Here is a 16,608-nt window from a genome sequence, read left to right on the forward strand (position 1 = left end):
AACTGCTACGATAAATTCCATTATGGAGAATGAGGAATACTAGAATTTTTTTGAGGATGGATAAACTTTACTTGGGGTCTTTTGTAGCTGCTGCCCCAACTACAATGCCTCAATAAATATTAGTAATAATAAAAATGATCATTATAATGATAAGATTATAACTGTTTACATTTTTTATTTTTTATATTGATGTATAATTTATGATAGTCTATGTTTTCTATTTAAGGTTATATAATCTACACTTATAAAAAAGTATCACTGACCTGTTTTTCTCTGGAGTAAGCTGGATCGGTGCTCTAAAGTGGTGGAGTCCTGGACCTGTGTGGGAGTTGAAGACAGCAATGGCCTTGGACCTTCCAGGTTCCCAGGAGGAAAGGGTGAGCTCTGTGCATGTCTGCACTCATTTCTATCCATGATAGATAAGTGGAGAGCATCCTGAGCTTTCTTCTTTTCCTTCTTTAACATATTGACCAGAATATCTGAGACTTGGCTTAAGGATTTCATGACTCATGCTAGATTATAATGATCAAAACACGAGTGTTTCAAATGAGATGAATATATTCCCAATAATATTTTCTATTTGTCACATGGTAAAAACTGATTAAAGAAAGTCTCCCATTTCCTGGAGTCACAGACAGAGTCATGGACAGGGTAGGAGGCTATTGGTCTTTCAACATGGCGCCATTATAGGAAAAGATAGGTCTTTAAACTATTCTGAGTTTAAACCAATAAAGCCTTAAAATTTTTATGAAAGGTTTATAAAAATAAAATGAACACTGAGTAGCAGTAGGCAATGGAGCTATGTATATATCAGTGAGTAAATAAGAGTTTAATCCAGGAGGCTCAGGAGTGGAGAGAGAGAAGCAGAACCGGCCCAGCTGGCAGATGGGCCAAGCCAATCCAGGTGGCCAGAGCACCCCATCTTAGTTAGAACACCTTCCAAAAGCCTTCAAAGAGACTTTGGTTACAATATCTAATTTTGGGTCTAAAGCTGAATTCAAAACAGGTAAATTATTTGTTAGATTATCACTTTAAAATGCACCTTTTGTAGGCCGTTTAGATATACTATGGGTACTGGTGATACGTGATAAAATCATTCCATTCTACTCTCCTTCACCGTTCTTTCGGGTTTGGGATGCCTAGAACTGTAAGGGATTTCTGCTGTCACTACAACAAAAAACTATAATCCCCCTTGAGAATGTCAGAACTCTAACTGCATTTGAAGTGTAATGAATTCAAGATCTTTCCATCCCTAGAGGTGGCTTTGTTCATGTAGGAGTTTGAGAAAATGTGAGGAAAGTACAGGAGAGAAGACTGATACTCAGAAAAGAGAGGAAGCAACCAGTTACACTTATTCTTGGGCAAGTAATATGGAAATCGTTTGGCTTCCATCTTCCACCTCAGCTTTGACTCAAACTTTTCAATTTCTGGAAGAATATCAGTTTTCACTTTGCAATCCCAGTGAAGCCTCTATCCTTTACCTTAAAAAAACCTTGTACCCACCAAAGGTGTTCAAACCATCTGTGGTGTCTAGGCATTGGCCCGACAGAGAAGAACAGGATCTATCTGCCCACATCTTCCACTCCTCTTTGTGGCCACCTGGTTATCAACAGCAGCATCATACACTTCGATTGGTTCATACACTGCGGTGGCAACATGCTTTCATTTACCCATCCAGTGATGTCTCCTGGAACTTGTACTATGTGCTAGGCAGTATTCCAGATCAGGAATAGAAAGGTGAAAAGGCAGCATCTCATGAAGCAAGTTTCCTACAAGAGAAAATCAGGTCACACACATGTGCATGCATGTGCACACACACACCAAATGTTAGAACATGAAAGTGCCAGGTAGCTTATTTTAAAACATCAAGAGCAAATGAATGGCTACTGTACATTGGGTGCTATCCTTTTTAAGAGTGACATTTATGCTGATATCCGAATGACAAAAGGAATCAGGCAGAGGAAGAGTACCTGAGCAGAGGAAATGGGCAGGGCTAAAACCCTAAGCAGTGGGCTTGGCAGGCCCTCCCAAGCAGAGGCCATTTTACCCCCCAGGGGACATTTGGTCAGGTCTAGAGGTATTTTTGGTTATTACATATGGAATGGGGGTAGGTGCTGTTACAGAAATGTAGTAGGTAGAGGCCACAGATACTGGTTTTTTTTTAAATTTTATTTTATTTTAATCATTGTTCAAGTACAGTTTTCTCCCTTTTACTCCCAATCCAGCCCACCCTCCCAACCCTCCCCACTTCCCTCCCATTACCACCCTCCCCCTAGTTTTTGTCCACGTGTCCTTTAAATTTGTTCCCGTGAACCCTTCCCATTGTCCCCTGAAATTCAGACTCCTCACTCCAAATTCTGAGGCCTTGAGTAATCATGCCCCCACCTACCATTCTGACTTCATCTCTCATACCCTTGTCCCATAGACTTTGGTCACAGTGACTGTTTTGTTCTTCTAACACAGGAAATTTCAGCTTCAGCACCACTGATATTTAGGGCTGTACAATTCTTTGTTGTGGTAGCTTTCCTGTGTTGTAGGATGTTTAACAGTATGATTATGCAAGGCCTCAGAATTTGGAGTGAGGAGTCCAAATTGTATTCTCAGTTTAATGGGAAGCCACTAGAACATTTTAATCATACAAACTATATGTTCTGATTCATATTTTATAAAGATCACAATACAAATCTATCTTCTTTGCTGCCTTCCTTTTTCTCATCTTTCCTTGTGTTCTTCCCCTTCCCACTCTGTTTAACTCTGGGCTTCCTTTGTGTCAAGCTCTGAGGGGGGTACTAAGTGACACTCTGTTATATGTTTTCGGAAGAGGGTGTCTGAACTGCATTCAAACTGATAAAGTCACTAAAATGACATCATTTTCACTCTCTTTCCAGAACAAATATTCAGTGTTGTCCACTTTCATTTTGGTAGCATTACAATCTTTTGTTTACTTCAGTATTATCACTTTCTTTTCCCCTGTTACATCATATCTTCCTTATTTTGCCTGTCATAGTCTTGGCCTTCTTGGCTCTACTTAGTTCGGTCTTGCTTCTACAAAAATATATATATATATATATATATATATATATATATATATCCTCCAACCCAACTGTGAAAAACTATGCAATTTCAGGAACATTTCTTGGTCATTAGCCCTTGATAAGTATAAACTCATTGATGAATTATTCAAATCTTAGCTGCTGTTTTTCCTTCCTCTGACTTATCCATTGTCTACAGTTGTCTACAGTCACATACTGCATTCTGTAGTACTGCAGAGTGCTCACAGTACTTCCAGGGGATGATCTCAGGGGCTTTGCTCGGCACTCTGGGGTTGCCAGGGCAGGTCTGTGCTTCTCCTCCTGAAGAGGAGGAAACTGCTTCATTGAATCGCTGTGAAGCAATGCCTAGGGAGCTAGGATGTCAATCTGGGTGCAAACTTTAAGTTCAGTGTTGTTTGCCCCATGCCTCTTACACACCATCACTTTGAATATGAGTCTCAGAAGGACGGGGCCCTGCTCGAGTTATTCAGTCAGGAAAGAATCTAGTGTAGCCCCCCATGGACAGCAGTACCTGGATTTGCCAGTGAAGAAGGAAATGATGTATGTCTCTCTCTCCCCGTCAGACCTCACTTCATCCCTCCTCTATGTACAGACATTCATAAGCCCAGAAGGGGATTAAGAAGTTGGTAGGAGTATTTAGGGGAAAAGATCCTCAATTAGGATCAGGCCCAGGAAAAGCAACAGAGCTCAGACTGGGGCTGGGCCAGGACTGAGGTCTAGGCTGGAACCATCCTGGGGATGGAGAGGGGAGGAGAGAGGAAAAGGAATGCAAGCTTACAACACCTGTGGCAGCTCCCCTAAACAAGGGCTTGTGTGGGCGTGTCCTTCACAGTTGAACCTATTGTTGCTGGATGGTAAAGCAGCTAAAATTCATTGGAATCAGACATAGAGGGTCTACTAGTACTCAACTAAAATTAGAGACTGAAGTTAATCAGGCAGTGTGCCTACCTCATATTTGTTTTTTTGTTTTTGTTTTTTTTTTACTTTTTTGTTACCGGATTCCCTTCATGTAGGTTATTTTTATGCATTTTGCACAAAAACTAAAGCTAAAATGCCTTTTAGTAATTAAAAAAATGAGCCAAATATCTGTTCATAAAGAACAGACCAAAATAATTTCTTGTGTATGTTTAAATCTGCAAATGTAATGAAAATGTCAAATCTTTCATAAGACGCTTGAAAGATAAAATAAGAAACAATACTGAAGACATGTGGGGGAGACCAGAGGTCTAACTCAACCACCAAGGGCTCTTTAGAATTAACCACCTGGCCGGTCACTGCAGCAACTCCCATGGGCGGCCACCACATTCGGCACCCGAAATACACCACCTCCTAGAGCCTGGGAGAGTTCTATCACGAATGCTCATCTGTACTCACTTCCAAATTTGGTAACATTTGTGAGTGGAATCCAAAGCAGTAGATCTGGCTTTTAAATAAAAAGTTACATTTAAATCAATCTCTGCACTTCATAAGATAAATACCATTTGTCATTTTTCAGCCATCATTTGAGTTTCACCCACACACAGCCACAAATTCTGGGCCATGGTGAGGCTGCGGTCAGCCTGGTGTCCGGTCAGCTCGCTAAAGATAACCAGTTAACTTACTGTCTCAGGACTAAAACAGAGCACTGCAGAGAAGTCCAAGAACATTTTTAAAAATTTAATGTTAAAAGATGGTGTAAAAAGGCCCATACTTTTCAATAGACTGTGATTTTTAGTCTCTCTCTCTCCACACACACACATATACACATATATATCTGAAACATTATAGCAACTATATCTGGCTAAATTTTCTTCTTTTTTAGCAACTTCATTTTTCACTAGTTGCTACATTTTGTTTCCTGAAGAGACATTTCACTTTTAAACAGAAAGAAGCGATGTGAACTGGAAGCAGGGTGGGGAGCGAGGTGATGTAGCCATGGGAAGACATCTAAGTGCTCCCACTCCCCAGTAGAGGGAGATTTTTTTTTTGTTATTGCCTCAGAAAGGATACTGATTTCATTATCTCTCTGCTGTAGAATATCTCGTAGCTTTTTATATTCTTCCTCTTGTAATGGCTCTTGGCAGTCCTGATCTTTGATTTCGGAGGACACTGTGCTCTTCCCATAAATCTTCTTGTCATTCAGTAGTTTCTGGAAAATGGAATAAGAGCTAGTGTCAATGCTTCTATTCCAATTTGTTTCCTCAACTCTTTCCACCTTTCACAATGGCTCACACATGTCAGACATACATGTGCTTTCCTGCCTCCCTTGTCTGCGCAACGCAGGTCCCTTTGCTTGGCACGTCTTCCTCTCCACTGTCCTCTCTCTGTCCTCCTTCTCCTCTCCACTATCTGACCTCTTCTTCTCCAAACTGGGAAATGCCTGCTCAAACATTATCTCCTCTTGAATTTCTTTCACTCTCTCCATAACCCCAAACCACTTTTTAAAATAACACTTAGCATGTAGTGTGATTATTCCTTACGTATGTCTTCTCCATGACTTACTTATTCAACTTCGCCTTCCCTATGCCTGCCCCATAGCAGACTCACAACACATGTGCACTATCTTAAAGAAATGTGCCAAATTATAAGTGAGGCAGAAGTAAAGGTTAATGATAGTCCCACTACGTCATCACAAAAGGTAAAACCCAAGGCGGAGAAAAACTGAGATTTATATGGATACATTAAAACTACTAGAAAAAAAAAAGAAAGAAAAATTCTCTTGATTTAGTTTGAACATAAATGGTTTTTGAACATGGAATTATTCTGTGTAGAAGGTAGAGGTTCCTGGCAAAAGAATCGGAAGTCTATGGTCTGAGCTTATTCATTGGCAAGTAACAGACAGGCTCTGAAGAAATTCGATGACAATCACAGCCTTGGTTCGAAGATCATCCTGTTCTGGCTGTGTGAAGACGAGTCCTAACTTTTTAAGAGTTTGTTAACTAGGAACACTTTATTGCAGTTTGAACATAGCAGATGATGGCTTCTACTAGGGGAAATGCTCACATTTACCTTTAAATAATGGAAACAGTGATGAATTTTACGCATATCGGTGCCAACCTCTAGTCTGCTCTCTGGATCCTGGTCTTCCAAAAAGGATGTTATTAGTTTTTCCAGCCTAAAAATATATAATATATGAGAAGCAACTATGAGCTAGGAACTTAAAGTCTAACAGCATTATTTGCTTGGTTAACATTTGAAGTACAGAAAATTATTCTTACTTCTTTATGAAAATACAGTTATCTGAATGATTTGACTCTAAATATTAAGGGGAAAGAAACAAATCAACAAAGCAAAATCTGAAATTATGCAATTAATTTCCAGTGAATTTTCATATACAGCTTTCAGTATAAGAATTATTTGATTTCTACAAAACACGCATCCTGGCTAAGCTGAATTTCTATGCCCCTGTGCCTACTTTCATGCAACCTTGCTAGAGAAAGTAATGGAAAAGTTTATTAGTTTCATTAAACTTATGCTACTTAGCACCAGCAATAACCTCAATGATGCTGCACAACCCTTTCCATTATTTCTGGCTGATTTATATTCTTCACAGTGGCTATTCCAAATCTTCCTGCAGCTCTCAAACTTACCCACCACCCCTTTACTCCCTGTCAACAATGTAACTTCTCACTAGACTAAGATAAGAATGTCAAAGCTGGCAGAAGTGGGTTCCTTTGGTTTCCTTTCCCTTCATTTCAGAGTGTCTCACCACTCAGGGTCCCTTCCTTCTTCACATATTTTGCATAATATTTATCCTCCTTTTCATGACCAACATCTCGCTTTGGGCCCTTTTCAGGCCTCTACCAGGGTTACCTGATTAATTTCCTCCTTATCACCTCTCCATACTGACTCTTTCCCCTTTACTTACAATGATGTTCATGTTTTTCCTACTCTAAAACAAAACAAAATAGAAAACAAAACACCTCCCTTTGGAGGGACCATCCAACCACTCTATTCAGAAGTCCTACTTTAGATTTTAGCTTTGCGTGTGCTTACTACAATCCATGCTGTGTTCTACAGTCTGTGTACCACCTCAGCTACCCCATTAGCTACCCATTTTGTATTCCCTCTCCCCCACCCAGTATGTACAGCACTGCACACATTAGATTCTCAATACAAATGTGTTAATTAGTTAATGGACTCATGTCCATGGAAATCATTCCCCTCTCTGTTGAGATGAAATTCTTCATAAGGAAGGTGTAAGGATGGCGATCAGTATCTAAGATGCTAAATATTGTAACAGGGCAGCAGCATATCTTTCTCACATTATTATGAAAATATTTACATACTTTCAGCATCTTTTTAAATTGTATACACGTCCCTTTCACTGTTACTATCAGCCCATTCAAACAAGACATGATAATTTCCATCTTATAGCAGCTTTGGATTTTACTTTAACCTCTTCCTATAATCTATGACATGTAATAGCCGATGTTTACAAGTGTGAGACAATTTAAATGGTTATTTTAAGCAGTTTTTTTCAGGTAGAAGGGTACTTGTCATTTGTACTACTTGCCAATTGACAGCATGTTTCTTTGTAGAACAGAACTTCAAACCACTGCACACATAGAGATTTATTTTTGATACAAAGATTTTTATATGTTTTGTGTAAAATATTATAAAATACATGGCTTATGAAAAATACAAATACAGATGTGGAAAAATTAAAAAGTTAACATTTCTTTCTTCCCCCTCCCCTGTCACCATTCCCATCTTCTTTAAAAAAATGTTATTTACTTATTTTTAGAGAAAGGGGAAGGGAGGGAGAATGAGAGGGAGAGAAACACTAGTGTGAGAGATGTTGATTGGTTGCCTCTCGCATGCCCCCAGCTGGGGACCTGGCCTGCAACCCAGGCATGTGCCTGGACTAGGAAACGAGCCAGTGACCTTTCAGTTTGCAGGGTCGCGCTTAATCCACTGAGCCACACCAGCCAGAGCATTCCATCTTCTTTATTCACTCTTGATACCTTGGAGAATGTACCGATAACAGTTGAAATACGTTTTTTTTTTAGCTCTTAATGAAGCAGATGTCAATATCCATATGTTTATAGATTTTGTTTTTTTGTTTTTATAAAAATTAAATCACATTATGAGTAGTGTTCTGCATCATTACTTTTCTAAACAATTTATAACAAATTATTCCATGTCAGTACATACACAATAGAGCTATTTCATTTTTCATGGCTATATAATATTCCATGGTTTGGTCTATTCATCCTCTTATGATGGACATCAAGGTGACATATTTGTAGCTGCCACTTTTCTCTGTAAGCCACAAGGAAGCCTGGATCTACGATTCCCTCTTAACAAGGCTTCAAAAATGTTTATCGACTTGCATTTTTCCTGAACACTTGGAAAACATTCTAGAACTTTGAAAATCACCATTAGTTCTAGGATATATCCATTTTTTGGAGTGAAAGTATTCTGTGGTTTCCAATGTCCATAAAGTTTCCCACAGACAATATTAGGTTAGAAACAGCAGTTGATCAATTCTTCCTTCTTGCTTTTTCTTTTGAAAATAATTTCTTCTGTAAAGTTTGATCATAAAGTAGATATTCTAGGAAACATTCCATTAAGGAGGGCTCAAGTGGAATCCTAGTTCACAAGAAAGCACTCTAGATACAGGCCTGCTGACTGGCAGGTCACTCAGCTGCCTTGGGCTCTGGCTATTCCATCCAGGCTCCTGTCTCACAAAGTAATGATATAGGATACAAGGAGGACCAGGGACATGGTCCAAAGAAAAACTTCTTCCTAATGAAAGAGCTGTGTTGTTTTACCATTTCTGGGATTCAACGAGTCTGCTACAAAACTAAGAACAAAAATCAGGCCTTTGACAAGAAATTTTTTTGTCAGTCCTTGAGACCACAGGCCTATTTAGTCAAGAAAAATGCCTGGTCTTTCCTTTGTACATTGACGTATTCTTGAATTTATTTTCTTATCAACCAAGTACTTGACCTAATAATTAAAGTGTAAAAAAATTGCCTAATTTAGATATTTCCGATACTCTTCTCTAGTGGTTAAGAGTGAACGACTGACCCCAAATTCCCTGTATTTTCCTATCTCCAGAAATAGCTTCTGAGCTCATACCCCGTTGCTGCTCCCACCGAGGGGTCTCTGGCTGCCAGAACCCTGCGGGATGGAGAAGAACTGTTTGCAGAACAGGCTCTCCAAGGAGGTCAAGCGAGTACAATAAAGGCTGTTCTTTAGGAAAAGCCCAAGTAAACAAGAAACTTGACTTTTTCTCTCTTTTCACTAAGAAAAAAGAAGGAAGAGACAAGAGCCCTACAAGAGAAGTAAAAACAAATGTATACCATCCTGTTCCAGTTCATATGGACAGGAAAGATCACAGGTAATCTACACATGACTGAACACATAATGTGGCTGATGGGGTGTGACTGGGGCATGTGTTGTGACTACACCTATCTTGACCACACCGACTGCGTGTAGCCCAGCTCAGCTACTCCATTGTACTATAGATTTGACACCTGGCCACATCTTAAGAATTGGCCATATTTCCGAACATGTGCTTTACCCCCTTGAGACCTCTACTTTTTTTTTCTGCTCCAAATATTTTTTTTGCCCCAAAGTGAAGTTTTGTCTGCAGCCATATTTTTATGGAATTTACATTTAACACTGTGAATAAAAAGGAAAAGCAAGTTAATTATCACTAATGTTAGCTAATATTATTTGAGCAAGCACTAAATGCTAGATACTGTTCTGTGCCTTTGAATACATCATTTCTTTAATCCTCACAAGTAGAAGAGATAATTACTATTACTATCCTCATATCATGGGTCAAGAAACAGAAGTACACAGAGGTTAAATATCTCACTGAAGTTCACATAGCTAGCAAATGGCAGAGCTGGATTCAAACTCAGGTAGGCTGGCTTTCAAATACAAGTTTTTAAGCACTATATCATACTATAGCAAAGTTACTGAATTTGTTTAGATATCATATCGTGTTTATAAAAGTGAATTCCATACCTACTAGGATTTTTTGAGGAGGTAAATAGGTAACTAGAAAAGCAGGAAATAACTAAGTAGCAGTTGCTTGGATCTTAACAAGGCCATTGACCAGCATGATTTATAACAGTAAAAGATGTTAGAAATGAATCAGAGTGTTCCACATTAGGAAATTAGTTAAATGAATTATGGCATAGTTATGTACTGAGTTAAGTAACTATTTAAAATGGTGGTGAAGAGAGAGGTATATGTATATTTACTGACATTAAAAATACTTATACTATATTATGATAGGTTGACAATGAATCCCTTTACAGTGAATCTGCAAGTACTGTGTAACACCCAAAATGACAGAAAGGAAAAGATAAAGAAGGGAGGGAGGAAGGGAGAAAGGAAGGAGGGAAGGAAGGAAGGAAGGAGGGAAGAAAGGAAGGAAGGGAGGGAGGAAAAGGAGGAAGAGTAACAATCCTGAGCCTTTTGCCCAGTTGCCTTTGGCTGGAGAACATTTATTATCTCCCTGTGAAAAGAGACACTAGTGCTCCAAGCTGAACTTGCTCTTGCGTAATATTTTTGTGACTATGTTACATTTAACTGTTTACTAAATTAACTTCACTGTTTATACATTGAGTGTGATTATGTTTTCATTATTCTGAAATAATCTTTGTTTCTAAAAATATTTTAAAAACATGTTCTTGTCAGCATTAGCTTCTAAAAATGGGCTAGAAGCCATATCTCTCTGGTACTGATTGTGGGAAAGTTAGAAAACAGGGAAACAGTATGTCAGTATGAAATAGCGTGCCTTAACTGGGGCATGGAAGCCAAGCTGCTTCCTACCCGCTGGGACAAATATGGAGGTGTGCCCTGGGGAGTTGGGGTGGAGCATGCCCTTGCAACCAGGGGACAGAATCACAGATGTGTCCCATAATACAGGATTACCCCAGGGAATTTGCTAAAAACAGGCTAGGCAGAGAAAAGTAATGGAGCCTTGTCCTCTGGTCTGGAGCTAGAATGTAAGTTGGATAAAAAATACCCCAGTTGGCGGGGCAGGGTTGTTTTGTGGTAGAATCATGGAAGTGCCTGGTATCTCTGAGTAGATGGTCCTTAGTGTATCTGGCTTCTCATGGTTCTGGGGCTGGAGTAGGCAACTCATTCCAAAGAGTGAGGAAGGAGTTCTGATTTAAGAACTTAACTGCTATCAACTATGCCAAGAAGCATCAAAATCTGCCTGACATCTACCAATCATTTAGCCATAAAATATGATTCCATCCAGGGTGGGCTGTCCTTGACAGGGTTAAACAATGGGGACAATAACAAACTATAATTACACATTAACATGAGCCAAGTTCTCAAAAAGAGCTGGATAAAGATATAACCGTGATAAAGATATAACAGCGATAAAGATGTAACAGAAAACTTGATAATTCTCAATGTCCTGGAATATGATCATTAAATAGGAAGAATAAGAAATACAAAATTTTAAAAACTGATCAGGGTAGAGAAGACAGGTGGCTGAATTATTAGATTGAATAATCTCAATTATTAAGTAATTCACCACCCAATATAGGTTACAAATTTCTCATCTGCAAAATGTGCAAAATAATATCATCTCTAAACTCTTCAAGCTATATGAAATAAGATAACACAAGGAACAAAGGGAAGGTACTTACCACCTGGCCCATTAATGCCTTGCTATTCAAAGGCATTAATGTATGAACGGGGGCCTAATAGGCCTTACCTGGGAGCCTCCTAGAAACAACATCGCAGGCTCCCTCTCAGACCTACTGGACCAGAATTTAGGCCCCACCCAGACCTGCTGAATCTGCATGTAAACAGCAGTCCTTGGTGATCTGTGGTAACACTGATTCATCTTTGAGAAGCATTACAAGGCCACCTATTGTTGAATGCAAGAACATATACGCATTTTTCACTCATATATGCATTTTGGTTTGGAAACCAAACAAATAAGTAACTCTAAATGTTAAATGAAGAGTAACTAACATCCTTGGATAGTCAGCTATGTCTTGGCCACTGTGCTAATGATTTCGCATGTTGGTTGTTTTTTTTTTATTTAAGTGGAAAAATAATTAAAGAGAACATCACAGTCAGGTTTCCAATAACTGCCTTCTCCCAATTATTTCATCATTACTCTTATTGAACATCCATTACACATTAGGCACTCTCACATGTATTTTGTTATTCATCTGTACAATAAACCTATACATTATTTTCTCTCTATAGGTGACAACAGGAAACCTCAGAGAAGTTAAGTAATTTGCATATTATTACAAAGTTAGGGAACTAAAACACAGAGATTTAAAACCAGGTCTTTTGAATCAGGAAGCCCCACTCTCTCCACACAGTGCCACTCAATTCCAAAAATGTCTCTCACTTTGTCATAATCCCTGATACACTAAATTTATATTTTTCAGTTCAGAACCTTCCTGCACATTTTTATAAACAAGTAATGATACAAACAATAAGGTCAACAGGATCAACAAATAAATTTCATGTCTGAAGAAAAGACATGAAAGAAAAGAAATCTCAAAGAAAAGATTAATAGGATTCAATAATGGGCATTCTTGAGACTCAATGGTGGGAGGGCAAAGGAAGGCCTTATTTTGACTGCTAACATGATGGGCTTCTTTTACGGGATATGGCCATTTAAAACATACAGTGTTGGGATAGCATGTAACTTACAAAAGGAAAGTTCAGATAAGAACAATAAATTCACAATTTATGATTAACTGTAATCCATGGGACACGAAAAACCAAAGGTTGAGATTGTGCCAACAGAACCACGACCAAAGGAAATGACACAAATATTTTTCAGGGTCATTAGTTTCATGTTTGTTTTTCGTTGGATTCTGCTGAAAGAATGATTCCCAACTGGTATAAAGGTAGTTAGTTACTTCAAGATTTTTTTCTTTTAGAAATCTCTGGTCTGTGACAAGCATTATATACATTATACGCTCCCCTAGCTCTAACCAGTAAGTGAAAGACATGGTCCCTCACGTGCAAGGAATTGAGTTCAATGTCAGCCACTTTGTTGGAATGAGCTCTTTTTACTATCAGCAGGAGGCCAGAAAGTTATGGTTTTGGTGATGTAGAGGAAATTCCTACAGAGTTTCCCTTCAAGATTTATCTTAGTAATGCATATTTCCTTTACCCCCACAAAAGCACGGTTATGTGGTGCCTCAAATGCAGAGTTGCACAACTGCTTGATACAGTGTTTTGAAATAGCAAATGTGAAAAATCCAAATCCAAGTCTAAACAGGTTTGTCTCTTCAATGGTGAAGATTTGCTTACTTAGAGGGAATGCATTTGTGGCCATGTACGTCAGTTTATGGAAACATAAAAACTATTTTGAAATAATTTTTAAATAAACTAAAGCAACTTTAAAGTTATAAAGGCATATTTTTAAAAGCTCTTTTATAATGTAATGATGAAGACTTGCAAAAAGTTATAAAAATTAATCCTGATTTTGTCAATCCAGATAGTCATATATCCAATTTACTTAAAGGTGTATACATCTTGATATGATTGAACATTTTAACTTCACTAGATATAGAAAGTCTTAGTGGTTTAGAACAAATGTAAATAAGAGATAAAAATCATATAAATTAATCAATCCATCAATATTAATAATTCCCTCTTTAAATTCTACATGTATCTTTTGAGCTCCTTGCTTGCTACACTATGTTATTTGTGTTTAATGTAAACATGAATACTCATTGACCTAATTCCATAATAAGGAAAAAACTGACTTACAGGGAAGACAAGGATGGTATGGTAGGACGGGGCAGGGAAGCTTGTTGGTGAACAGGACAGGTGGTGGCAGGGAAATCTAATGGACAAGTCACATTCAGGAAGGCAGCAATGACAGTCAACAGAAACAGATAGTCCAGCAGACAGAAAAGGCTTCCTGTCAGTATGGCAGAGACAGAAAGAGCTCTGAGAGGAGTTAGACTGGATTGAAGCTTACAGGAGAGTGCAAACGAGAGACAGATTCCCAGAGAAAGGAGTGGGAAGAAAGAACTGGATTAGAATGTGGAGAAACTACCAAGAGAACCTCTCTAAGAAGAACATTGAGGATAGTGATCAGATCAAGTCTGGGGAGCAGAAGAAGGCAAAAGGGGAGGAGGGATGGGGTAGGTGGTGAGAGGAGAGAAGAGGAAGGTAGACCACAGGTAGATAAAATTAGAGCATACTTATGGAAAAAAATTTATTGGGAAATTTGGAGAAACAGGGCCAGTTAGAAATGGAATGGGCTCTATCACAGCTATACATCTCCATGGTTAAAGTGTCCCAACTATAGACTTTGCTTCATTAATTTGGAGTAGTAAAACCTTTACCCATCCTTTGCACCCACTCTCTGAATTCTTTTTCTGTAATTTTGACTTGTATGAGATTATAGTTGTAGGGAACATTCAACTTTAGAGATAAACATTTCTCAGCTTATTCCATTAGCCAAAAATTCTAAGGAACTTGGTTTATATACAAAAATGTGGGAAAATATATACATACACACACATATGTATATTGAGTTCAATGTATACATATATATTTAATTAGACAGAAAACTTATAATAGTTTTAAAAGACAGATTTCAAAAGATCTGTTATATAAAAATACAAAGTAAACCCTTCTGGGTATGTTCCCATTTCATAAATAATTTACTTTATTCTATCTTACAAAAAGTAATATAAAGGTGTTGGAACCATGTATGTATAATATTAAACCTAAAGCAAATGTATGTAAATTTAATCATACAATATCATCAAGTTCTATATTAAATTAAAGATGGATTTACAAGGTGAAGACAGAGACCCTAAGATTCAATAAAATCACAATAAGAAATATTGCAACCTTAATAAATTAAATGTTTTTAAAATGACCACTATATTATTAAAACAATGATGCAGGACCTATATAAAGAAAAGGTGGAGCCCTGGCTGGCGTAGCTCAGTGGATTGAGTGCGGGCTGGGAACCAAAGTGTCCCAGGTTCGATTCCCAGCCAGGGTACATTCCTGGGTTGCAGGCCATAACCCCCAGCAACCGCACATTGATGTTTCTCTCTCTCTCTCCCTCTCTCTCCCTCTCTCTCTCTCTCTCTCTCTCTCTCTCTCTCTCCCTCCCTTCCCTCCCTAAAAATAAATAAATAAAATATTAAAAAAAAAAAGAAAAGGTGGAACAAATTTGGAACAGGAACAAAGAGGAAAAGAATACACTGGGAGGCTTATTCTGAGAAAGATACAGACTATAGTCTCTTCCTAAATTCATCAATAAAAGTTAAAGTAAATTCAATAAAAGTCTCAGTGCATTTTTCCTGAAAAAAATGCATATACACATGTAACACAAATATTCTGTATATCTTTTGAGGGGCGAATGGCCTCCAAATGCCCCCAAATCTATTCTGGGCAACACAGAGCCTCTGTTTGGAGATGTACATATATATTGATATGAGATGTGAAAATCTGAATAAAAAATGTAGGTTGGAAAACAGAAAGTAAAGTATGAGTCATTTTTCTTAAAATACATATTTATATGTATTCACTGAAAACTTTGAAAGAGTACAATCAAATAATGTTATCTCTGAGTGTTGGAATTACAAGTGATTTTTTTTTCTTTATCCATCCTTTCACTTTTCCATAATGAACATGAATTGCTTGTAAAATAAAATATTGTAAAAATCTTATAACTCTCATGTCTACATGTTAAAAATAGATAAAAACTCTAAAACTTAATTATAACCATTCAAGTTACTTTCCTTGACAATAGATCTCTGGGAGAAAGATGCACCTCATTTGATATTAGGGCCTTGAAATAAAATCCAGTTAAAAGGCAAAGCTGTTACTCCATTGCTTCCAGACAGGTTTGATTTGTTGATATGATCTAATTACTTATTTTATGGTCCTGATTACAGTGGTTAGTGGCTATTGCTGCATTTGTTTATCCATCCTCTGAGCAAGCTATCAGGAACCTGGTGTTAGACGTTGCTGTGATTTATTATTTCCATAAGTGCACATTTGCACACTGGGAGTTTTTTTTCATGTGGCATTAACCATATAAAATTGTAATTAGAACAAACATTTGTTTCAGGAAGTCTTTAAAAATGTCTAGCTCCAGGTATACGCAAACTTTTCCTGTGAAACGGTTATTGGGGGAAGCAAGAAATATGAATATTCCTGGTTGTGATAAAGGGTCACATTCCTTCTTTTAAAACAGTTCCCTGGAGCTCATCCCCGCCCCACAAAGCCAAAAGCATTAACATTGAGAAAGCATTAAATAACTGGAAGAATAAAAGAGTATATGTATGCTTTCACACTCAAGCCTCTAGCTGAGAATCAAGTACTTGGACTTCTGATGGAAGCACTGCGGAGGTCAAAAGAATCCAATGCGTCAACCATGCCCCAGTTCATGGAATTGCCATTCATACCTCATCTCTGTTAGTCTGCTTTCGATATTCATCCATTTTGCCCATTAGAACCCGAAGCATTTAAACTTTAGGAGAGTAAAATAATCATTAAAGTACAGAGACAGCCACGATATGGACACAGGCTTTTTAAATCATATTAGATAACTATGTCTTAAGAACTCAAATGCTTCCATAAA

At 38.0% G+C, this 16,608-nt stretch overlaps 1 protein-coding gene across 1 annotated transcript in view; it reads right to left on the reverse strand.

Moving 5' to 3' along the window:
* The window catches only part of KIF6 (kinesin family member 6), a 417,010-nt gene that overhangs the window by 200,518 nt on the left and 199,884 nt on the right, over nt 1-16,608 (reverse strand). Inside the window, exons 11-13 of the mRNA XM_045842819.1 lie at nt 6,042-6,147; nt 5,043-5,181; nt 264-479 (exon numbers count right to left, since the gene is read on the reverse strand). Coding sequence (XP_045698775.1) covers nt 264-479; nt 5,043-5,181; nt 6,042-6,147 — 461 coding nt within the window. The remainder of the gene's footprint in view (nt 1-263; nt 480-5,042; nt 5,182-6,041; nt 6,148-16,608) is intronic.

This window comes from Phyllostomus hastatus, unplaced genomic scaffold, assembly GCF_019186645.2.
Source record: "Phyllostomus hastatus isolate PE091 unplaced genomic scaffold, TTU_PhHast_1.1 phas_contig_40, whole genome shotgun sequence".
Classification (NCBI taxonomy): domain Eukaryota; kingdom Metazoa; phylum Chordata; class Mammalia; order Chiroptera; family Phyllostomidae; genus Phyllostomus; species Phyllostomus hastatus.